Below are 26,357 nucleotides of genomic sequence, written 5' to 3' on the forward strand. Positions count from 1 at the left end.
AGTCCCCGCGGGCGGGCTATGGCTTAGGACGCCAGAGGGGCCAGCCGAGAGGTCAAGGCCAGGGGAGGGCAGCCAACTGAGGCAAGAAGAAGCCGCACGATGAGTTTCCACAAGGAGGACGGCGTGAACAGCCTGTGCCAGAAGGCGCTGCACATCGTCACCGAGCTGTGTTTCGCGGGCCAGGTGGAGTGGGAGAAGTGCTCGGGCATCTTCCCCCGGGACCGAGGCAGCCAGGGCGGAGGCAGCACAGGTAACCGGGGACGGGAGGGCCCCCGCTCGCGTCCTCGCGCTCCCCTCGGGGCTCCCAGTTCCGTGCCTCCCGCGCCGCGCTGGCGGCAGCTTTAGGGCGCAGCGCCTTCCTACCTTGCTCCTTCCTCCTACTCGGCAGCTGGCTACTTGGACTGTGGGCTTTTTCCTGTGTTGTCTCCCCATCTCCACCCGCCTGGCTCCTTTCACTTTTCCGGTCCGCCCCTGCCCGCCGTCTGGCTCCCCGGCTTCTGCGCCCCTTCCCCGCGCACTCCCACGCCCCGCGTCTCCTCCGGGAGGGGGGCGGCCGGAAAAAAAAGGGGAAGGGGCCTTGGCGTCCGTGCTTGGAGGCAGGGATGTGCTTTGCATCAGGGGCTGCCTTGGCCTCGGAAGGCAGAGAGGATCTTGGAAAGGGTAACTCGAAGCTGCAACCTGTTGAGCACTTGATAGTTTCCAAAGCCCTTTCATATATATATATGATTTTCCAGGGCTTCATGTCAACGTGGGCAAAGCAGCAGGGATTATTGATCGCCCATCAGGACACATTCAGAGTGAGTGCAAGAGAGGGGAAAAGGTTATAAATCCTTCCCTCGCACACGCTCTCCTACACACCCCAACATACAGGCATCTTCCTACCCCTTTAGGAAACTTGGAAATAAATGGGGTGGGATGAAGGAGGACATTGGCCATCAGAGACCTGGAGATGGGAAGAAATCACAGGTGGCAGACTTCTCTCAAGAGGGAGGGACGGAGGGAGGGACCTTCTCAGAACCTCTGTTTTGGTCACGCTTTGGGGCAAGGGTCTTAACCGCCTGCGCAATGATGGGGTCAGCCTGTTGTGCTATTCACGTGGGAGAGATGGACTCTGGGTTTGTGGTTCGCGTGTTATCCAGGGTCCCCGAGAGAGGCACTTGTTGCTTTGGGAGGTAAACACTGGCTATGGGATTTGGGGCATAGAGCTGAAAGGTTTCCATCCCTCCTGGAGGGTCTTGTTTCTTCCCCTTTGCTTCTCTGTCCCTTTAGCCTCCCAGGGGGGCTTTGTGCGTTGCAGGTAGCCAGGGCAACAAGTAAGAGCTGGGCCTCTGAGCTCTGGGAGGAGCGCAACTGCAGGGGGCCTTGCTTGCTGGGAAGGAGGACAGAAGGGTGCACGCACCCCCATCCTCCACCACCACCACCACCAAAACAGAGGGAGAGGGGATGCCGGTGGGAGTAGATTTGGTTTAGCTTTTACGTACCGTGATTTAAATGGAATGTCTGCGGGGTTTTGAATCTCTGATCACAGGTAAAAGAAACCTAGAGAGGCTTCCCTGTGCACTTCGCAGAACCTGAGGAGTTGTTGCTCCTTGGACCCGGAGCAGCATGATCCATTATTGCTGCTGCCCACCTGCTGGGAACTTAGACGTTTTATGAATCCATAGTAACCACAACAGAAGTCTTTTCCATTTGTTCAGTAGGTGTTAAATTCCTAGGAATGTATGAAACTCAACTGTTAGAGGAAAACGACTGGGTGAACATCACATATATGCGTGTCATTTGTGTGGTTGCTAAGCATGGGCAACCTGTGATACTGGATAAGCTCTTCTGAAATGTCTTTAGGGATTCACATGCTAAAGATTAGACTCAGAAAAGGGTGTACAGTGGAAGAAAGGACCCGTCTAAAGACCCGTTTTGGGAGGGTCATTTAACAGTTGATGCTGTGCAGAAAAATACTACTTTCTTCCCTTCCTTCTCCCTTTGTGATCATACACCAAGTAGTGTTTTCCTGGGTCTCGGGCTGGCTGATAATGTGGAAAATTTGTGAGGGTTGGGCCCCAAATAGTTCTAGCTTCTAAATCTTTGTAAATGCACAACTCCATTAGCCTAAAGTAAAACACAGTGCTGACTATGAATTGAAGAAGGGGCTCTGAGCTTAGCCTAAGCACTACAAGAAGTAGTTGTCGCCCTAATTCCTTTGGACTCTCCCTTGGGAACAAAAAGGGGAGGTTAGTCTAAAACAAATACATGGACATTTTTCCCCTTACAGGAAAATATATGCTATTCAAGTGTGGTCTTTAGTTTGACATAGGAATATATATTGAGTGGCTGTCACTAAAGAAGACACTCTACTAGGATGTGTATGAGATACAAAGATGCACCAGATTTCATCACACTTTCCATTTGTAAATCTAGGCAACAGAAGTAATATGTTTTGATTGGCAAATAAACTCCCAATATCAAGAGGTATCAATGAGTGAATTCTGGGATTATTTACCAAATCTTTAATTGTATTAATCCACTTAGCCTCACGTGTTTTAAAGTGGATTTTCTTATAACTTATGCACCTGTGCCCTTTATCATAGGTCCCAAAATAACACTTTCAGTAGGTGATCCTTCTACTCACTGTTCACCTAATTAGAAGCACAGCACTACTGGTAGGAGGACATTGACAGTGAATGATACAGTGGTTATTTACTTTGAATGTTAAGCGGCACTGCCCAGATGGTGTCAGTTACTCTAAGGTTGCAGTGACAATTGAAGGCATCCAGAGTGTGTGTATTTTTAGATGCCTTCACATAGGGTGGAGGGAGAGAAATTGAGGTAATCCAAATTAAACTCATTCTGCATTAAAGAAGTCATGAATTACATATTTAAATAAGACATTATCCTACTGGCTTTTAAAATGCCAATAAAGAGCAAGTTTCACCATCCCTTTCACTGTAACAGCAGTAGCAGTGGTTGATATTGAGGGTCTACCAATTAAGTTGACCAATTCCATATTTTAGTAAAATTTGTAAAGACTTGGACTTCCTGCAGCTGCCAACACTAGTTAATTTACTCTTTTGGAATAGTTTGTTAAAGACATCACTGATGTCAACATCACTAGTACACTAGAAAGTTCATTATGTGTAATTTTTAGAAAATCAGATTTTCACAGTCTTTTTACCACCGATTTTCCCCTCCCCTTAAAGAGATATATTTGCCTTAGCTGGTTTGGCTCAGTGGATAGAGCGTTGGCCTGTGGACTGAAGGGTCCTGAGTTAGATTTCAGCCAAGGCCACCTGCCTAGGTTGCAGGTTCCACTCCCAGTAGGGAGCGTGCAGGAGGCAGCCAATCAATGATTCTCTCTCATCATTGATGTTTCTATCTCTCTCTCCCTTACCCTTCCTCTCTGAAATCAATAAATAGCTATAATAATAAAAGTGCAATATGCTAATTAGACCAGAGGGCCGAACAGTGGAATGACTGTCCAGATAACCTTCTGGGCGACCTTCTGGACCACCTTCTGGACAAAGCTGGAGCTGCAAGGGAAGCCCGGGTCCTGGGTGCCAGAGGAAGGGGGAAGTGCTGGCAGAAGGGGGAAGGAAGGCCTGCTCTTGCACAAATTTTGTGCATCAGGCCTCTAGTATATATATAAAAAAGATATGTCACCCACTAAATCATCATACTGCACAATATGATTTAATACTAAAACACAGGAAAAATACAAAACAATATATTGGTCTCAAATATTATTTTTTAGATATACTGTGACTAAATAGATGTAATATTTTCTGAGCTGGATTTGGGTTCATTTCCAGTCAGTCTTTAATTACTGTTCTGTGTCCAAATGCTTTTAAAGTTTTAGAAAAGTAGGTTGTTTGCAAGGCAGACCTCATAAGTCATAGCTAACCAAACCCACTTAAACTTAGGAATATCACAATTGTATAGACCTGGCTTAATATAAGTAGTTGAAATAAACATTTAATACATCAATGATTTAATTTTGCATTTTTTCCCTTTTAATTTGAAACTAAAATTTTAAAATAAAAGTTTAGATGTAGTGCTGAGTAGGCAAATGGCAAAGAATTTCACTGAAGTTAATTATTAAGAAAAGAGATGGCTACGTAAAATTTTAAAAGTTACATCATGATTTTCCTTTGTGATTAAGGAATTTACATTTTAACAAAAGAGTTTGAAATGAGTAAGGGGACTTCATAAGTTTTTCTTTACAGACATAAAGCAATGATTACTCAGTTAATTTATTTATAATTTTTATATCATTAAACTGCTGAGTTTTACACATTCTAATCAGTGTATAAAGAATTACAATTTAGAAACAGTGGAAATTTTTCCTTGTGACTTGTAGATTTGGAAAAAAGCAAGTAAACCACAATGAATTCAGAAGTAGGGACCATTTGAGGAAGATGTATAAGAGGATTTTGTCCTTCCTCTCCATTGTCACTCCACTGATGAATGACCTGGTTCTACTATTTCTGGTCTCATTTTTGCTTGCTCACCAATACATGTTGTGCTTTGTCTAATTTTCTCTAAAGATAAATGGACAACTCCCTTCAAAGGCTAAACAGGTCCCAGCAAGCATCTAATTTTCTTAATTCTAAAACATCAATATTTTTGCAGTATTAGCAGGATATTTTCTCTTGTAACAAATTAAGACCCGAAAGTTCTCTTTATTTAAGCAGTGAGTCTCTGACATCTGATTCTTCAAGATTGATTTTATGTACAAAGTATATAGCTACCCATCTTATTCAAATCACATTTTCTTTAAAGCCTAATCTTTATTGTAATTTTGTTTTGTGGCAAAAAATAATGTTATTTTGGGGGTATATCTGCATTCATTTGTTGAATAAAATTCTGACAGAAAACAAACATCATAAATATTTAATAAAATTTTCAATGCCAATTAAAATGATCTATACTTGGAAATGTAATTGTGTTCTTCCTGATTTACATTTTAATCTACTAATGATGTGCGCATTAAGTCAACAGAATATAACTCTTTGAGGGCAATTGTTTGTTTACTGTTTTGTCCTTAGTGCCTAGAAAAATCCGTGGATCCTAATAGAATCTCAATGAATAAAAGAATGAATAGTTGAATCAATGAACTTGTCCTCAAAAAGCCTCAACTTTCTCATTTATAAAATTATGGGTGGTACTTAATAATCTCCAAATCAATTTTATAAAGAAATTGTATATAGTATGTTTGTGCCTCCAATTTCTAATACAGTATCCTATGTAGATAAGCATTAAAATATTTACTTTCTGGAATGACAGGAATTGAAGTACTTGAGGCATTTAGAAGCTAAAATGTAATGAGCAACATCCTCCTGAAAAAGCAGTGGACACCATCACTATATTTGTGTTGTGTAATAAGTGTATGAGTTTATTGAAGTTCTACTCAAGTGTATATGTTTGTTTAATATATCCATGTATAGTAGTAAAAGGAAAGCCTGTTTCCTTAAGTAGAAATGAGCTTGAAAATAATATATCATTATTCAAATTGCTGTTAGTCATCCCAGTTAGAACTAGAAAACATTGTTTTCCAGTTGTGAAAACTAATGCAGGAAAAGTTGGCAATTTCCCCACAAATCACAACTAGTTAATGATGGAACTAGGAACCCAGGGCTCCTAAGATCCTAGGTTCAACAAAAAGTAGGAATAAGAAGAGATCCTAGGGGCATTCATGGTGCTACAGAGCACTGGAACAAATGTTTGCAAAGATAGACTCTTAACTATTACTATACTGTTGGCTGTAATTAGTGGTATACCATAAGGTATCAATAAGATTTCTTAGTGTACAGTAATGACCCAAACCCTAAACTTTTTTTTATCAGATTTGCTGTCATCCAAATATAAGATACAATGTTCATTTTTTACTTGAATATATTCATGTATATGCACTTAAGTATAACAACTGTCTACTCATATTCTTTCAAATATAATTGGTTTATTTCAACAGTAAAATCTGGTAAAACGTTTTAGTGTGTTTCAATACACAACTTTGAACTGATATAAATATAACTCCTTTTATATGTTCATAAAAAACCCCATAATGAAAGCAGATATTAAATTACCAAGTTAATTTTTTTAAATTATTTAAAATATATTTTTATTGATTTCAGAGAGGAAAAGAGAAGGAGAGAGAGATAGAAACATCAATGATGTGAGAGAATTATTGATTGGCGGCCTCCTGCATGCCCCCAACTGAGGATTAAGCCCACAACCTGGGCATGTGCCCTGGACTGGAATGGAACCTGGGACCCTTCAGTCCTTAAGCCAATGCTCTATCCACTGAGCCAAACCGGCTAACGCATTTTTAATTAGAAAAACAATACATTAAAATTGCATTGGTTTATTTTCCCACCATATTTTAGCTAAGTAATTAACAGCTCATATTATTATTAAAATTCAGTATTATGAACATTGAAGACAGAATATTACAAAAGAGCTGAGAGTTATCTATTTAAAGATTCCAAAGTATGATTGGTATGAATGTGTCAAAGAAAACTAGGCCTCCTGATAGGGAGTGTTATTAAAGATCAATAAATTATTTTACTTGTATCTAATTTGTTCAATACCAATTTGTTTTGTTGGTGGAATACCCAGCACTGGCCAAGTTTAGAAACAAAATCCCTAACTGAAGAGATAGCTGCTTGTTATTATCTCATACATTAGTTTTTCTTTTCCTCATAACATTAAATATCCTAAGTGGCCACTGAAGCTGTGAGAGCTTACATAAACATGACTTATGTAGACTATTAGAAAAGAAAACACCACATATAATTGGAATTGTGCTGTGATGGCCTCAGAGCTAAAGTAGAATCATCTTGGGGTGGTTGGGACGGGATGGGGAGGCGACTGATATTAATAACTATTTATTTCATTCAGGTACATCCTGAAGTGTGTTATAATCTACTGCCTAACATTTCATTATTAAATAGAGAACAATTACAGTCAATTTTTTAAAACTTGTAAATGTCAGTTTGTTCATAGGGCAGGATTATTTTAAATGAACAGCAAGGACTATTGTATTCTCTTCAGCCTTCATTATCCCTATAGTTCTGTTTCAGAAGTCATAGATTTAAGTAATAATTGATATAACAATATTAAAAAGCTTACTATCATTCCTAATACGTTTCTGTATGAGTTGTTAATGAGTACTAATGGTATCAGTACATTTACCAGTACTAAAACCTTTTACCAGATTTTACTGTTGAAATAAACCAATTATATTTGGAAGAATATGAGTAGACAGTTGTTATACTTAAGTGGCTTTAGTCTTGTACTTTTATTCAACAACTATTTATTGTGCACTTACTATGTGAAAGCCATTGTTCCAGATAGTAAAATGTACTGATACCATTAATTGAATGCTGTGCATAGTTGTACAAGTTAATTTAAATATGTAATTAATATACAATCACGGGTTATAAATCATTTTCTCAGAAATGAGCATATATAAAGACTTTTGTTATTAATTTGGATATTTGAATACCATATTGGGATATCATATTATCTTAGAGCAGTGGCTCGCAACCTTCCTAATGCTGCGACCCTTTAATACAGTTCCTCATGTTGTGGTGACCCCCAACCATAAAATTATTTTCGTTGCTACTTCACAACTGTAATATTACTACTGTTATGAATCGTAATGTAAATATCTGATATGCAGGATGTATTTTCATTGTTACAAATTGAACATAATTAAAGCATAGTGATTAATCACAAAAAACAATATATATGTGTTTTTCGATGATCTTAGGTGACCCCTGTGAAAGGGTCGTTCGATCCCCAAAGGGTCGTGACCCACGGGTTGGCGACCCACAGGTTGAGAACCGCTGTTTTAGAGCCTAATCTAATTTTTATTGAATCTAAGATGTTATTGATTATGAGATGCACCATTATTTTTACATGGTACCAGAAAAATAAAACAACCAAATGGGTTAAAGTAGCTTTAAAGTTCTGAGTCTAACCTTTCTGAATGCTTTTTTGATTCAGAATTGAAGATGCCTTTGTTAATCCACTCATTATTAGACTGTATGCCATCAAGAGTGCTGGCAAGAAAGTTATTGATGCTTTTTCTTAAAATAATTTACAAAAACACAAAGGCTATTTTTGTTGTGCTCCTAAGCTAGCTGTACAATTATGTGGAATGTAGGCAATGTTGCCAAACTCATCTGACACACACTATTTTCCCACCTAATATCAACAAAAGTTTGGCTTAAAGGGTCAAAGGTATGCTTCACTGTTCTCTCCAATGTTTTCTTCCCAGCCAGTGAGATTCATTCAGTGGCCTTCAGTAATGATGCTTTTCCTGTGGTGTATACATAGAAAAAGCTATGGCACCATTACTCCCTGGGTATTAGTGATTGTAACAAGCGATGGATACTGATATTCACTCTAATTTCAGGAAGAGAAAATGTTTAAAAATATTGATTTTATAATCAAATCTATAATAATAAAAGCGTAATATGCTAATTAGACTGGTCTGAATGACCTTCCAGACAACCTTCTGGATGACCTTCTGATGAAGCCCGGGCTGCGAGGGCTGAGGCAGCTGCTGCGGCTGTGAGTGCCGAGCCCGTTGCACAAATTTCGTGCATTGGGCATCTAGTATGATAAAGTTTTTTATCATTTACTGAAATTCAAAACAAAGGCAAAAGTCAATACTATTCAAGTGGAAACTGTAAGTGGCTTTGCTGCAAGGTTAAGTACATTGAATGATTACGTATTAAACTTGTAGATGAGGAAGAGACTGCGAATTGTTTCCCAATATTCACTTTCCCCTTCCGTTTCACAGGTTGGAATCCTTTCTTTTTAAGTGGCATGTGGCAGAATTAAATTTAAAAAAAAAAAAAAAACTTAAAAAGGACAACTTTTCTCAGTCTTGCTTGTAGTTTGTGCAGCCATATGACTAAGTCCTGTTCCTTGGAATGTTAGCAGCAGTGATGTGCACTTCTTCCAGACTGTGCCCTTAAAATGAAAGGACAGTCACTCATCATCCCTTGTCCCTTGTTATTCTTCCTCCACTCAGTTGCCTGGAATGTGGACATGGTGTCTTGCCATCTTGGACTTTAAGGAAAAGCCAAAACCCTTTGCATAGCAAAGCAAAAATGCAGAAGAAACCAGGATTCCAGACACCTTGAAGCTAATGTACTGCCCTGGCCTGCTTAGGCCAGGACAGTTAGTTACCTGAGTGAGAAGCTTGTGTCTTGTTTAAACCACTATTAATTTTGTCCCTTGTTATAGAAATCAGAAGCATGCCCTATTACAATAGTATTGCCATAAGTAATTCCAAATTTTCATCTTAGCAGCAGCTTGCCTCAACTTCCTTGAGGCACCTCACTTCAGCTTTTTTGAATAGGAGTTTTACTTTGATTTAAGTTCTATTCCCTTTCTTTCTTGACAGAATGATGCCATAAATGTGGTCTGTGATCAGGCAACAATGGGAAACCACCATAAAAACAAAAGGCTAGGAATATCCGTGAACTAAATTAGAATTTCATTAATTATGAGAAATAAATTTTTGTACATTTTGAAAATGTACTAGCATTTAAAAATTTGAAAACATAAGATAGAGAAAGTGCAGATAAGAGTATCAACTAAAGCAGTGGTGATTGGGAATTCAGAGCTTGCCAGTTGGTCTGTGCTTTTCTGTGCGATAATAGCCATCTGCATGGGGAGTAGGTAATTAGAGTTAACAGTTTTCACAATCCATAGTGAATAGGACCATGTAGATGTTATGATCTGGTTATACAGAGTTTAATAAAAGTTTCTGAGAAATTGGCATTTTTAGGCTTACTCTGTTTTCTCAGTTTTTCAGAACTGTGTCACTTTATTTCAAGATACCGAGATGTGATAACAGAGTATGATTCTTATAGAAAAAAAATGAGTCAGAGATATACAGTCAGACAGAAAGTGGTAAAGCAATGGTTATATATGTGTAGGTAAGCAAACCAGAATTTGAGCAATTTTAAATCTAATGATCTTAGAGCCTACTTTATTTTTTTTTTAAATTTCATTAACTCTTAGTCTTACCAAGATATAATAGGATGAATGTTATATAGTGGATTTTTTTTAATTATACAAAGACATTAAAAATTTTAGCCAGCAAGTCCTGCTCATCAAGTTGGCTCACTGCAGTGAGAAACTTCATAGTCCATATGGAAAAGGCAAGCCATTCATACTTATCACCCTGGACTCCCTGGTGGCACCTTTTCTACAGTGATCGTCTCTTCTTCTCCACCTTATCTCTTTTCTTTATGATCATGCCCAAACTCTTGCTATTATGCTGAAAAAATACTATCTTAGAATTATAAATTCAGGTATCTCAGCCTACAACCAAAAGCTCCTATGATTTCATTTTTCTCATATAGAAACTTCAAAACGTTCACATTTCTACTTCTCTGTGAATTCCCTACCAATAAAATATGGCTTCACACTTATGAGGCATCCTTCATCATTGTAATCACTTTCTCCTTTGAGATTTATCACAGTCTCCTGGATAGGGAGGGACCTCATTCGTGGACAAATTCATCTGTCTCTCTATCCCTACACCAAAGTAACTGAATAATTAGGCGATTTTAAAACCAGGCAGACTAGTATCACTCTATTAGTATAAAATTAAAAAGAAGCTTCAATTTTGACCAAAAAATCCCATTTTTTCCTATTGAGTTTTCTTCTGTTCTCTATGTTATTATTTTAAACTTTCCCACTCTACTTAAATATTCCAAACTATTCCCAAATAACTGGCAGTTAACCCTAACTTCCACTTGGGAGAGAAAATACAAACAAGAATTTTCTAGACTTTCTACCGAAGATATATAAACTTAACTCATTCCAGAACCACCCTCCTTTGCTTACAAAGGAAGAAGTGATCCAATTATTTTACCTTTGAGTCAGGCCCCATCCATTTTCATGTGTTATGGGACTTCATTATTAATTATTCACTCTGCTTAACTTTCTATCTCTGTCTACTCATTCCTTCCCATAAGTTTTAGAACATACTTAAGTATTACACATCCTACTAAAAGTACCTTCATCAATGCCACATTCTACTCTAGTTGTTGCTCTAACTCTCCTCTTTTCCTAAATCTGGTTTCCTGAAGGGATTATCTACTCATAGAATTCACATCCTCACTCCATTAACCTTTGTTTCATGAGTCTCATTGAACCACATTAATCTAGTTAACACAACCTTTGTTTCACTGGCACATTGAATTCATTAAACACCTAGTTGTTAAATTTAATGGTTACTTAACCCTCAAATTATTCTCCTCCAAACTTATGAAAACACATTGATCTGATTCTTTTTATACCTTAGTCTTTACCAACCTTTATTCATGCAGGCTTTTTGTTCCTTAAAGTTGTATTTCTTAAATATTGGTGTAATCAGGATTTTGTGGAGGAGTTTATCTTCTCTTTCTTGGATTCAGAGTCCACTATTTAAGTAAGTCCTTCAATTTTATCTTGAGTTTCAGTTAGCTCAGAATTTCTATTGCCATGACCACAGGTTCTGGAAACTCAGTAAGGCCAAAGCTAAAGTCATGGTCTTCCTTACATCATCATCCTGTTTGTCTCCTAAAGTGCCGCATTCTTGTCCTTCAGTCCACACTCTTTAAACTACAGCTTTGACTTCCCAATTATCTCCGGAATCTGATCTTTTCCCCCATTTGAGAAACCCTCATTTGGAGCCGTGATAATCTCTTATGTGGATGACTATTTGAATTCTGTTACCTAGTTTCTCCTCTTCTACTCTGGCTTGCACTCTTCTCCTTAGCCAGAGCATCATTTCTGAAAAGTATACCGGACCATTTCAGTAGTTGACTTAAAAATGTTACTAGGGCTACTTGTTTTTCACTGCACTAAATCCAAAGTCATAATATTCTTTATGTCATGGCTAACTGCTGAATCACAATCACAAAAGAGTGAGTAAAACATTTTGATGACTTTATAAATCCTCCCATAATCTTTTGATAGGTTATTTTTTATTTTGTTAAACAGATTTTGTTTAAAAAATCATGTCATAAAGATCTAAGTATTAAACAGATTTTTAAAATATTTTTAATGATTTATCATAATTGCAAGCAATGTAAAATTATATAAAATGCAAGTTGCTTATTTTTATAGTCTGTTTTATCTTTCAAAATAAAATTGTATTTAATCTACCTTCTTTCACTTGTTGTTACTGAGGGGAAATACCTTTTCCCCTTGCATTGTATTTCTGGATAGAAGGAGATCCAAGATGGGAATATTTATGGGACCTTATCCCACTCCCATCTCTGAGATATGACTTAGCTGTTACCCTTCCTTTGAGGTGTGTGCTCAGGAAACAAATATCCTCTGCTCCTCCATGTAGTGAATTTTACAGGATTGAGTCCTGATGGGGAACACCTATCATTGTCTAGCCAGGCCTGTGCCTGTATGGGTAAGTTTAATTAATTCAAGGTGATATATTAGCAAGTCCACTTTCTAATAGACCTAAGGTGATATTCCCAAGTATTTTAATTGCTACCAGCTTGAATTCTGTGTCTGTCCCTCAGCTGTGCTCTGCACAAATAAGTAGGAAAATAGAATGTTATTTATTAGTTTCCTAAACATTAACATTTACTTAGAAATATTGGTCTCCATTATAAAAAAATTCACTCTTCAGTACCAGATATCATCATGAGTCTCTCCTCTCCTTTCTAAATTGTGACCTACCATTCAATTTATACCCAATCCATGTCTTTGCCTCTTTTCTCCTCAGTACTTACTCTTGGTTTTTTTTTTAAAAAATATAATTGATAATAATAGCAACCCATTTTCATATATATTATGTGAATTACTTAAATATTTTATATGCATTTTCTTATTTAAATCTCACAACATTTCTTTGAAATAAATATTCCTACTTTACTGAGGTTCCTAAAACCTAAGCAGCTTGCCCAAAATCACGCAATGGTAGAGTTGACATTTGAATCCATGTCTAAATTGTTCCACAGTACAAGCTGTTCTACTATCTTCCTAGTAGAAGGGTTTCTGCATATTCCCTCCAAATCAGTCAACTTTAGGTCAGTAGCCACCTTGAACTCCACAGACATTTTATTGTCTTTTTAGACAACTCCCGAAATATATACTCGGTAGCTCCATAAACATTTTTGACTTTGTGATATATACCAGACACTAGAAATAAAAAAGTGAATAAATTTGAATTTTGTTCTGAAGGATAGGGGAGTGAGTGTATTGGCAGTATGGGAACATTTAGAACAGCAAAATAAGTACAGATCCATAATCCCTTATCCACAATTATGAAACCTCAAATCCTGAAAACTGAACATTATTTTTTACATTATGATAATTTGGTATTAACACCTCACCTGAATTGGCATTAACTACTTACCATCTTTAATCATCCCACTGAGTGTTAACTAATTCATGTAGTTCATTATAGATATATTAATGTGTTTAATTACTAGATGTTATCTCAGATAATGTGTACCATGTTACCTTTGTAATATCCAAAAGAAAATAATAATTTTGAAACATATGTTCTAAGAGTGTGGGTTAGCCGAAACCCGTTTGGCTCAGTGGGTGGAGCGTCAGCCTGCGGACTGAGAGGTCCCGGGTTCGATTCCGGTCAAGGGCATGTACCTGGGTTGTGGGCACATCCCCAGTGGGAGATGTGCAGGAGGCAGCTGATCGATGTTTCTCTCTCATCGATGTTTCTAACTCTCTCTATCTCTCTCCCCTCCTCTCTGTGAAAAATCAATAAAATATATTTAAAAAAAAAAAAAAAGAGTGTGGGTTAAAGATTTATAGGCCAATCAATTGTTATAATACTAATGTAAGAGTGGTGGGTGTGCCTTAAAAGCCTGTAGGAATAGGAGAAACAGAGAGAGCATCAGGCAAGAGGCATTATTGTATCTCAATTATTGAAGAATGAATAGAAATTTTTTCCAGGTAGCCAAATAGGAGGAGAAAATATACTGGAGCTACATGAAACAGCCTGAACAAATTCATGAGAGAGTAATGGTGTAGTCAGAGTAAGAAGTATAGGTAGGGGAGTGGCAGAAGAATGAATCTGGATCAATAGCCAGGAGTCAAATCACAAAGATGCTATGGAATGCCATGCGAAGTTTGGCTAAGGGGTGACCTGGAAGGATGTTAGGCTAAGAGAGCTGAGACTGAGTATATAACTCAGTTGCCAGGACATAACTTGGATTTTCTTTATGCTACCCTGGAATTATTGATAGCACAGCCTTTCACTTTCAAAAGTGACTTGGTTGAAATGTTTTATGGCTCCCCCAAATGATAGAACCAGATATTGATTTTAGCAAGAAAATTGTCAGCAATAGGCAAGATGGAACTGGGGTCAGAGATTTCCACAGGGCTTTTCTCTAAGTTGATAACAAACTTATGAATGCCAAAGCCCATCACTAAGGAATAATGGCATAAAAGAATTTCATAAAATCCCTGTGGGTGGAGTAATAAAAGGTCTCTAATGCCTGACCCCCATTAGAAGGAAAGGAGGAGTGTTCCATTATAGACTGAAAACTACTCCCCTCCTTTTCCCTACCTCACATTGTCCCACAGTTTTCTTATATCTGGGCATTTGGCTCTGACTGGGTAGAAGTTAGCCTGTTGGAGAAGTTAATTGGGTTAAAATATTCATAAAATACAATGTAAATGGAGCTGAAAATACATGAAGATTAGGAAGCCATAACTGTCATATTTATTCTTCCATTTTAAAACCACAGTTAATATTCAGGAAGCACATTCATTTTATACTTTTTGTCTTTCCCACAAGTATGGTGCTGATGAAAATCAAAAGTAAAAATAAAGTGAAGTACAAAATATAAAATATGATCACATTCCTCACCAAGGGAACATAAATGGGAAATATATTCAATTATTGATAATCAACTGGAAAGTAAGGAAAATATTAATGTCTCTATCACATCATATCAAATTAATATTTATACTTAAATTAAGTAGCAGTAAAAACTTGGAATTATTTTAATTTCTGAATGGATTTTCATTAGCTACAGATTGGGAGTTTAAACAGAACCATTTTATCTTACTAATTAGGAAAATGTAAATTAAAACAAGGTATCATTTCTCCCATCAGATCAGTGAAAATTAAAGTACAACAATATTTCTCTGAGATTATAGGAACTGACAAACTCATGGTGTTTTTGTTACAGCCACTCTGGGGTCACAATTTGGAAATATCTAGTAAAACTAAATATGTGCATAACCTGTGACTCTACAATTCTATTTCTAGATATCAACCTTAGAGAAACATCCCCAAATGTGCACATGGAAGAGGGTACAAAGACACTAATTATAGCTGTGTTGTAATAGCTGGGCATAAACTAAATATCCATTATGATGAAGTATTATGGAGCGCTATGTGACATGAACTTAGACCGCAAGTGTTGCTGAATAAAAAAAATAAAGCAAATTGAAGAGTAATATGGAGTAAACCATTTATGTAAAAAGTAAATATGGAGTAAGCCATTTATGTAAGGAATATATTAAACAATTCTGTGTCTTTATGTTTTTCAAGAGGTATTTTTGTTTATTAGTGCTTGGCCTGGACAGATACACACCCAACTGAGATAAGTGGTTGCTTCTGGGGAGGAAAAGAACCCCTGGATTTACGGTGCCAGTTAAAAGAAATTAGGTTTGTTCTGTATTTGTTTGCTAAGGTTGCCAAAACAAAGTTCCACAGACGGAGTGGCTGAGATAAAAGTGTCAAGAAGGGTTGATTTCTTCTGAGGTCTCTCATCTTGGCTGGCAGAGGACCACTTTCTCCCTTTGTCTTCACATGGTCATCCCTCTGTGAGTGTCTTTGTGCCAATCTCCTCTTCTTAGGAAGACACCAGTCATATTGGATTAGGGTCCATCCATATGACCTTATTTTGCCTTAATCACTAATTTAAAGGCCCCGTCTCCAAATGCAGTCACATTCTGAGGGACTGGGGGGTTAGGACTTCAACATAAGAATTTGGATGGGGTAGAGGAACAGACATAAGTCCGCCTATAGCATACTCCTAACATTTTTATTTAAAACAAGTGAAAGAAATTGGATTCGTATTTGACACAAAGGCTAAACTAAATTTGTGAGATAAATTGCAAAGTTATTTGAATCTAGAACAATTTTCCTTCATAGGAAATCTATTTGGTCTTCAGAACTTGAAGAACACTAGAACACCAGATTGCTAGCATTGATTACCTAGGAATATGAACATGGAAGCAGGTAGGGAGATATTTACTTCTTTAAAATAGACTTTAGTTTTTAGAATGGTTTTATATGTACAGAAAAAATTGTAAAGATAATACAAATTTTCTTTTATTATGATTTTATGTTAGAGTAGTACATTTATTGCAATTAATGAACCAGTATTGGAACATTGTTAACTGAAGTGTATACTTTATTCAAATTTCCTTAGTGGTTACTTAATATCCTTTTTTATTCCAGGATTCCATCTAGGATACCACATTGCACTTAGTTGTCATGCCTTCTTAGTCTCCTCTTGGCTATGACAGTTTCTCAGACTTTATTTATTTTATTTTTGATGACCTTGACAATTTTGAAGAGTTCTAGGCAGGTATTTTGTAGAACGCTCTACTACTGCAATTTGTCTTATGTTTTTTCTCATAATTGGACTCAGGCTACAGGTCTAAGGCAGGAAGACCACAGAGGTAAAGTGTCATTTCCATCATGTCATATGAAGTGTACATGCTATCGATATGATTTATCACTCTTGATGTTCAACTTGACCACGTGGGTGAGGTTTCTCCACTGTAAAGTTACGCCTTTTTTACCCCTTTCCATATTGTATGCTTTGGCAGGAAGTTACTCTGTGCAATCCACACTTGAGTAAGGGCATGTGCTCCACTTTCCTGAAGGCAAAATAGCTACATAAATTGTTTGTAATTCTTCTTCATGAGAGATGGGTCACTTCTCTCCCATTTATTTAGTCAATCTTATTAATGTTTTTATTGTATTTCTTTGAATCATTTTACATAATAAGTATGTATTAATTTATAAATATTTTTCAATAAGAATATTGTAAAAGGACTTAGATAACAAATCCTAAACTAGTTTTGGACTTTGGAAATTAGGAGCATGCAAGGTTATCAAACTATAGAGTTTGAAAATATAGCTAATATTGCACACATTCTCTATGAGTAATATGTTATTCTCATTTACACTATATAAAGTGGTTTATACAAATATTTAATGTTATTTCCTGCTCAGAGAGAGAGAAGGTTGAATTAAAGATGAAGGAAACAGAAGCTTTTTCTGCTTATGCAGTTTCTGAGTTTCTTAAGCTTCATGTCTTCATGGCAGGTTGCAAGTAGCCAACCTTCATTTTGCAAACTCTTGGACCCCTTATCATGTCCTTGGAAATAATACACAACTATCATGCTTTTTTGGTATACAACCAAAACTTTCCCTGGGATGGAATTTTTCAAACATCTCCTTTGAGAATTTCTTGACATAATTACAAATTTCTTCTCCCTACCAAGATAACTTAAAATTAAATTTTTGAAATTCTAAATGAGGAAGCTGTTACTAGTAGTTATAATGTAAAAACACCTTGCCACTTATGCGCTTTTATGTACATATCAATGAACTAGTATTTCTTCACATTGTAATTTCTCCCCAGATATTTCGGTCAGCTTGTTAGCAGTCGTCGTCAGCTTCTGTGGCCTGGCCCTGTTGGTGGTCTCTCTTTTTGTCTTCTGGAAGTTGTGCTGGCCTTGCTGGAAGAGCAAACCCGTGACCTGCAACATCAATGCTCTTCCGCAGGCCCCTGCGAGTGCTCCTGCCGAAGTGCTTGAGACTGAAGAGAAGAAAGAGCTTAAAGAAAATGGAAAGCCAGCACCGAAAGCTATTGAGCCTGCAATAAAAATCAGCCACACTTCCCCCGATATCCCAGCAGAAGTTCAAACTGCTTTAAAAGAACATTTAATTAAGCATGCACGTGTGCAAAGACAAATTACTGAGCCTGCATCTTCAACCCGGTAAGGGAAGTTGAAACATTTAAAACTGTGTGTGTGTGTGTGTGTGTGTGTGCGCGCACGCGCGTTATATATGTGTATTGTGTGAGTGTTGTGTCATTTCAGAAGAGAGAAAAACAGGTGGGAAAGGAGAAAAAAGATAAACAGAAGAAATGAGAAATACATATGAAACAATTGAATAGAGGGAATGGGTAGGACAGATTATTATTATTGACTGTCCCTTGAAATACTATTAGTTGATAATTACTGCTTATAATCTTTCAATTTAGTTGAATTTAACCAATAAATATCAAGAAAACAGACATGGCATGAAATCATCTAAAAGTTCACAATCAAAGCGTAGGAACAGAGGTTTAGTCTACAGTTGTTTAGCATGACACCATAAACGTGGAGTTGCTGGAAATGTTCATTGCTTCTTTGAATTTAGACCATACTCTTACTCTGGACAGAGATTGGTAAGTTCCACAAGAGCTCTGTTGAATATCCGGAACAGTAATGAAAGGAACAAAGAGAGAGACATTTTACCTCAGCCTGGAAAAAATTCATTTAAAATTTGCTTGAATGAAAATAAGTTGCAATAGTGTATTTTAGATTGTGTTAACTATAATGGAAAAAGAGAGTCTTATGAGGAGTCATTTTTTTTCTACTAAGTGTGAGTGGTCTTCAGTCCTTAAAATGAACAACATGCTAGTAGCAGTTTTTCTTTATTTCCCAGAAGTAGTAACTAATTTTAACCTAGCGCGGGATAATAAATGGTACTGCAGGTAAATTGCTAACTGACTTTCTGATCTTACCTTTCTACCTCTCTAAATTGAAGGTACAGCCTAGCTTTCTGACATGACATATTTTTGTTTGTTTAGAAATCTATCAAGTTGACAAACTGGGCATGGGTCATGTTTGCTACTAGAATTGAAAGTATATTCAATATATCTTTTATGAAGTAAAAAAGAATTGTATTTATCAATAAATCCTCTTCTTTCTGAAATAAATTCTAAAGGTATAAGTAAAAATAATTGTTGTTTGGGGGGTAAGGAATTTTGGGATGAAGAGGATATATGGGGTATCTTTTCAATGTTGTACTTTTCTATTTAAATTTTATAACCAAGGTATGCCTCATATTTAGTTATTATTTTGACAAGTTTTCCTGAGCAGTGGTGGCACTTAAGGTTATGTTTAAAATTTTTTATGATTTTTATGTAACATGACCCAATACATGTTTATTTAAATTCATTTATTATGGATATTTATAAAATAATTATCCCATGTGTCACTTTTTAAAATATCTATAGGAAAAGCTGCTTTTAAAATTATCTCATGTAGTTACTTGGTAATCACTACTATCATTGCTGCACACTGTGGCCAAATATTATATGTAAAAAGTATGAAGACACTCAGGAATTTCAGTTAAAATATTCAATTAAATTACAAACATTTAAAAAATATTAACAACAGCCATGAATATATATTGCCTTATTAGCATTCAGAATTATTCAATTCTTTTAGTCGAGAAGTGCACCTTCCATAAGGACACTCAGTTCATGAAGAAAAATTGAGGTAAAGCTATGAAAATTGCTTGTTTTTCTCTGCCCAAAAGCTTTTTGGAAACCTCAGAGAAAATACTATCTTCAAGGTATTATCTCTTGAATATAGAGTTGGCTTATCTTTTTATTCCTAGCAAGGGAGTATGAAAGAATATGTACTAAGAACACGTGTGAAAACTTGGTCTTGGCTACAGAATTAGTTTCTAGAAACAATATACAATAGGAGTGAAGACACATCATTCTAGACCTGGTTTTCTCAGTAATTATGTGCAATTGAATAAATCAGAAAACACTTTTTCTTTGAATCTTAGAAAACATAAAATTGGATTGTACACATCTCATATTTTCTAAAAGAAAAAGTGAAATAGGGATTCATAGTTTTTCTAGAATTTTAATATTTCACCAGCCCTTTTGAATTTTCTTGTTTATATGAGTGGCGGGTAAAGAAAGAAAAAAATATTAATTTTTGCTTGCAATTTAGTCACTTTGCCAGGCAACCTTCCTACAAATCCTCCGCCAACCTGCATGAAGTAAGTGTTGTTAATTATCCCCATTACTTGTGAGTTAACTGAAACCTAGAGAGATTTCAAAATTTGCCCAAAGTCATGCAGCTGGCGAAGAGTTAGAGTTTAAATTTATCTAGATGAAATACATTTTAAGCAATAAAGCCAAGCAGATATAGTTTTTTGCAAAGATATTAGTTATAAGTCTGCTGAGGACAGATATTTTGGAGGTTAGAGAATGAGAGTATCATTCTGCTCATTCTACTCAGAAACAAGGAATTATATATGGTTATTATGAATGACTAGAGTCATGATTTTAATGTTTGGCCTTGGGATGAATTCCATGCAGAAAATTTGATTAAATCAGTTCTCAAAAATCCCAATCTACATAAATTACTTTATTATGCTAGAAATTACCTTTATATGGAGAGGAAGAGGAAGTTGCTGAGTTCATTATACAGTCCACTTAGACACAGAGATCAATGGTACATTAATATAAATCAGATTATTCTGCTCAAATGCTAACTTTTCACTGAGATGTAGCAAAATCAAATCATATATACACAAAAAATGAATTTAATTTTAATGCTTGGTTTCCTCACCTTATTAAGATATCCCAGCTACTCTTCTATATCTGGCTCAGGCAATAGAGGACAAACATCATACTCTTTCAACTTTTAATTGTCTCTATACTTAACATTTTGAGTTGTTCAGAAGTTAACAGCATTGCTGGAAACTGCCACATTTTTCCAGTTTCTCATCTCCCTGTTCAAATACCTGGACACTGGCCCCATCAGCCTGCTAGGCAACCAAACAACCCAGTGGACTTTCATGTGATAACTTTATTACACATTCTCCTAGCATCCATCTTGATTGATTGTTGTTGTTTTTTTTTTCATCCAATAATTATTCTGTACATACTTATTTCTGGGAATAGACAGTGTATTCTACATACTCTTCCACTCTGCTAACTCTAGGGAGCTGGAAAAAAAATAGGCTACATAATGCAGAGATAAGATACTTAATACCAACTTCAATATAAGGAATTACAAGTGCAAACTGTATAGTGAAGAATGCAAAATTCAGATAATAGGAAAATCATTGCCAGCTGAGGCATGGAGGAGTGCCAGCCACTAAGCTGAGGCTAAAGGGAAACTAGGAATTTACATAAATGGCAATTGGGAGGGGTTGTGCATCCCTCGTGGAAACATTTTATGTGAAAAGACATAGAACAAGAAATCTCTCTAAGAAAACAGCAGTTAAATTACCTTAATCAGAATATAGGGGAATAATAGAAAATAAAATCAGCTGGAATTAAAGTGTGAGGAGAAATCATAGTCAAGAGATTCAAAGTCTGCCCTGTCAAAAATATTTGCAGAAGACTCCCTTGAGTAAGAGCTGTGTTTTAGGAAAATAAATTTGGCAAAAGTCCATAGGATAGACTAGAGAAGAAGATATCTACTAGTCTTTTGTATGTAATACAGTATTTAAAGCATAATAAAAATCAGGAAGTAGCAAGCAATAACAAAAAGACAGAAACCTGAGAAAAGTCGTCAAGGGAGAATGTAAGATCCCTTATAAAAAATAAATTAAGTGTCATGTTAGTCTTTTCAAGTTTAGTCCAAACATTTTAAAAGCCTGACATTCAAACTATTACAATCGGATGATACCAAACTACCATTATAGCACTTTCGGTACTTCCACACACATAGCACTATACTGCTTTCTGAGGCAGAGAATCGGCCAAATTCTTTTCTGTATTGCTCTTGACACCTTGACAAAGCACTATGGGAACTCAGGGTAAATAAGGTGGGGCAAACGTAGGTTTACAGTTGTTTGTATGGAAAATAATATAGTAATAAATAATAATACAAGAGTAAACCTGTATTTTCCATACAAACAACTGTAAACCTACTTTTGCCCCACCCAGTATTTGTTGAATAAAAAATAACAACAAATGAACGGAATGACTTCATCTTATCTTTTCTAATAGCTATTTCATGGTTGCCAATGAGGAGGGTCCCTGGTGTTTTTTTCATCATCCTCCACTAGACCGTAACTCTGCCTCTGTGCTTTTTGCACTTGCTGTTTCCTTGGTCTGGAATGATGACCTCCTTTTTGTTTTCTGTAAGATCTTTAAAGAAAATGCATCTGAGAGTCTACTTTTCCTGCCCAATCATAAGCTGTATTATTTAAAGTCATAGTTACAATGTAGCAATTAATGCTTATTGTCCTAATATTGAACTACTGCTGTTCTGCCAAACTACATCCTAAATTCTCAGAGAACAAGGCTGTGAAACCTGATTTCCATCGTTTTGTAGGTACATAATAAACACCAAGTGAATACTTTTGATTGACATCTCTCCACTTCACTTTCTCCTTTAAAAGCATCGTCGGGCAGTGATATAAACTGTGCTCATATTAAAAAGGGGTTAATAGTGGTATACTCCTAGGCATGAGTATGAGGACCAATTTCCCGGGCATTCATTAGTGGTGTTAAGGTGAAGTGAATAAAAACTGGCAAAATAATTTGTTGAGGATGATGAGTAACATACGTTAGGCACTATTAGAGAGGATTCGAAGTACCTACTGAAAATAATTAGGGAACTTAATGGCAGACCCAATGAACAAAAGCAGAAAAATGTACATGGAAAGAAATCATTGACTCATATGTGCTGATGGATTAATAATTAGTTTTGGTTGCTTAGAAAAGTAAGTCTTAAAATCATCAGACACAATGTCAGAAAGAACACTCAATGTATACTCTTAAACAAGATGTGAAGAATTATGTAAAATATGTAAAACTGGATTGCATAGTATTCTTTAAGATATTTTTTAAATTAAATTTCTCTCAAAAGATAGCCAAAATTGCAGTTATCCATTCCAGGACACTGTAAGGACTGGAAAGCAACATGTAACACCAAGGGAGAGTTTAAAAGGTATATAGTTGCCCTGGCCAGTGTAGCACAGTTGGTTGGGTGTCGTCCTATGTACCAAAAGTTGCTGGTTTGATTCCTGGTTAGGGTACATGCCCGGTTGTGTAAGAGGCAACCGATGCATGTTCTGCTCTCCCATGGATGTTTCTCCCCCTCCCTTCCTTTCTCTCTAAAAAGGAATTAAAAATACTTTTTTTAAAAAGTTTATAGTTAGCTAGGATATCAAGAAGCAGGACTTGTCCACAACAATGGGAGAAACTGAGATCTAGGTCCTTGAAATAGAATTGCATGAATCATGCTGTACAAATGCTTGAAGTGGTTAAATAATCCCCTTTATGAAACATTAGAGGCCTGGTGTACGAAATTCGTGCACTCGGGGGTTGGGGGATGTCCCTTAGCCCGGCCTGAGCCCTCTCGCAGTCCAGGAGCCCTTGGGGGACGTCCAACTGATGCCATCCATGGGGAGTGGGCCTAAGTCATCAGTTGGATATCCTTGGTGCTGCCACGGAGGTGGGAGAGGCTCCTGCCACTGCCGCTGCACTCGCCAGCCATGAGCCTGGCTTCTGCTGAGCAGAGCTCTCCCTGTGGAGCACACTGACCACCAGGAGGCAGCTCCTGTGTTGAGCATCTGCCCCCTGGTGGTCATTACACGTCATAGTGACCGTTTGGTTGATTTGCATATTAGGGTTTTATTATATAGGACTAGAGGCCCGGTGCATGAAAATTCATTCAGGAGGCGACCTGGCGATCAGGGGAAGGTGACACCCATCGCACCTCTGCTGCTGCCACTGCCGGCAGCAATCCTCGGCCAGCCCTGGTTACCTGAGCCTCGGGTGGTCCTGGGAGGCTGGACAGCCACCATCCAAGGCTTGCCTGTGCCTCAGGCTGGCCCTGGGTGGCTGGGGGGCTGAGGGGACTGGGGGACTCCAGAGGCAGGCGCACGGAGCTTCCCCGGTGGGGCTGAAGGGACTGGGCGCCACCATATTGTGGCTGTGGTCGCCTTTATCTTTGAGGGCAGGGCAGTCAATTAGCATATTCTCTCCTTATTGGCTGTGAATGCCACCATGTTTTAGGGCAGGGCAGCAATTAGCATATTCCCTCCTTATTGGCTGTGGGTACTACCATATTTGAGGGCATGCCAGTCAATTAGCATATCCCCTCTTTATTGGCTGTGGGCGCTGCCATCTTTGAGGACAGGGCAGTCAATTAGCATATTCCCTCTTTATTAGATAGGATATGCATTTGGTGTACCCATTAACTTTTTTTCTGAAATGGGATGCTCTTTGAATCAATCAAGGTCAGGTATAAAACCTTACAAAGTAGATTCAAACTTGAAGAGTTTGTTTTTCTGGCACTGATAAATATCATCTCTTTAAAAGCCACTGATTTTAAATTGATTGGGCCCTCCCTCACAGTACAAACAATGTTTGGGGGGGTTGATTCTATTAGTCACAGAAATGTTAATTAAATTGTTTTGATAGAAATTTCAAATGGCATTTCCTTAGTTCCAGCATATGAATTGATAAAAACGTGAATACTACTGATTCCACCATTATAAAGAACACAATCAAGTAAAAGGATTTTAGAATGGAATGTTAATCTGAAAACAGGGAATTTTCATACACTATTTGTAGTATGCTCAATGAAATGTGGAATATAGAAGAGGTGTCACCCAGGGTGGCAGGTGAACTCAGTGGGAAGACTAAGACATTTTCCTCCTCCAAAACCTAGCTGTGCTCACCAGGAAGTAGGCTCCTGATAACTAGCAGACACACTGAGCTAGAAATGTAAAGCTAGAATACATAGTTTAGATCAAAAGACCCTCTAAAGAACTAGTTTTACTAAATAGAATGTTCTTAGATTTATTATTTTGACCAGAGGTTTGTCTGTATTATTATTACAAAGGGTTTTTTTTTAATGTTTAAAGCTTCATTTTGTATTGCTTCTTTTTAGTAATATTAAATATGTTCTCAGAACTTTTTTTGTAGATTGAAAACTACCAAGATATATTTCCCAACCTAATTCATAGTTTCATGGCATTTCTGTAAATATATATTAGAGCAAAAGCAATTGTTTATCACCTGTTATGATTTTTATACTTCTTTTTAACATGAAGAAAGGTCAGGAAAGAAGTGTTTTCAGAATAACCTCTGTTTGAACCTTTATTTTTATTAATTGCTATTAATTTATAGATTGCTGGTAAATTATTTGAACAGAATAAAAATAGATTACTTAAATGAATTTTAATTATCATATTGCATAATTGAGAAGAAAACAGTTTTTCCTCTAAATAACTTTTGTTGTTATTGGATTGTTTATGAGATGTCTAGATTTTTTGGGAAAAAAGAATTCAACGAATTTATTAATTCAGTGATATTTATTTGAACACTTGTTATGTGCCAGGCATTTTTTTAAACATTTGATATATATTAGGGAACAAAATGGCCAAAAATTCCTACCCACATTCTTGTGAAAAAGAACCACACAACATAACTAAGTAAATTTATATGATGTATTAGGAGGTAATAAGTTCTATAGAAAATAATAGTGCAAAATAAAGGTATTGGTGGATCTAAATGGGAGAGAGGGCTGCATTGTAATTTCAAATATGATAATCTGCATAGACTATCATATTTGAAATTCTGAGATGTTTCGGCAAAAACTTGAAGAGGTGGGAGGGTGGGCATGAGAGTGCCTGGGGAGAGCTCTCCATGCAAAGGCCCTGAAGCTAGAACTTGCCACTTGTGTTCCAACTGCAGCCAGGAGGCCAGTGGCTATAGCAGAGAGAGCAAGATGAAGAATGCTGGGAGAAAAATCAGAGTGGTAACAGGAGCTGAAACATTTGAGCTAAAACATCTTTGGTTTTTCCTCTGAGTAAAATGAGAAGCCACTAAAGGGTTTTTATTCAAAGCGGTGGCATGACCTGACTTATGCTTTGAAAAGGTAACTCTGTTGTTTTGAGAATGAACATTGACAGAGGCACAAGGATAAAAATTGAAAGTTCATTAAGGAGGCTATATAATCCAGACCACAGGTGATGGTGAGACCAGGAAGGTGGTATTAATGATGGTGAGAACTGGCTGGATTCAAGATCTATTTTGAAGGTAGAACAAATAGAAAATCTTTTTAAATATAATTTTATCGATCTCAGAGAGGAAAGGAGAGGGAGAGAGATAGAAACATCATAATGAGAATCATTGATCAGCTGCCTTCCTAATGCCCTTACTTGGGGATCTGGGCATGTGCCCTGACTGGGAATTGAATTGTGCCTCACACTGGGGAGCCAGAAACCTGGGCAGATGCCCTGACCAGGGAATCGAACCATGACCTCCTGGTTCATAGGTCCACACTCAACCACT

At 37.1% G+C, this 26,357-nt stretch overlaps 1 protein-coding gene across 1 annotated transcript in view; it reads left to right on the forward strand.

The window, feature by feature from the left end:
- Positions 1-12: 12 nt before the first annotated feature.
- Positions 13-26,357, forward strand: part of SYT10 (synaptotagmin 10) — a 70,490-nt gene continuing 44,145 nt past the window's right edge. Inside the window, exons 1-2 of the mRNA XM_006767821.2 lie at positions 13-250; positions 17,664-18,021. Of these exons, the coding sequence (XP_006767884.1) occupies positions 100-250; positions 17,664-18,021 (509 nt within the window). The 5' untranslated portion in view covers positions 13-99. The remainder of the gene's footprint in view (positions 251-17,663; positions 18,022-26,357) is intronic.

The sequence above is a fragment of the Myotis davidii genome, unplaced genomic scaffold, assembly GCF_000327345.1.
Source record: "Myotis davidii unplaced genomic scaffold, ASM32734v1 scaffold902, whole genome shotgun sequence".
NCBI lineage: Eukaryota > Metazoa > Chordata > Mammalia > Chiroptera > Vespertilionidae > Myotis > Myotis davidii.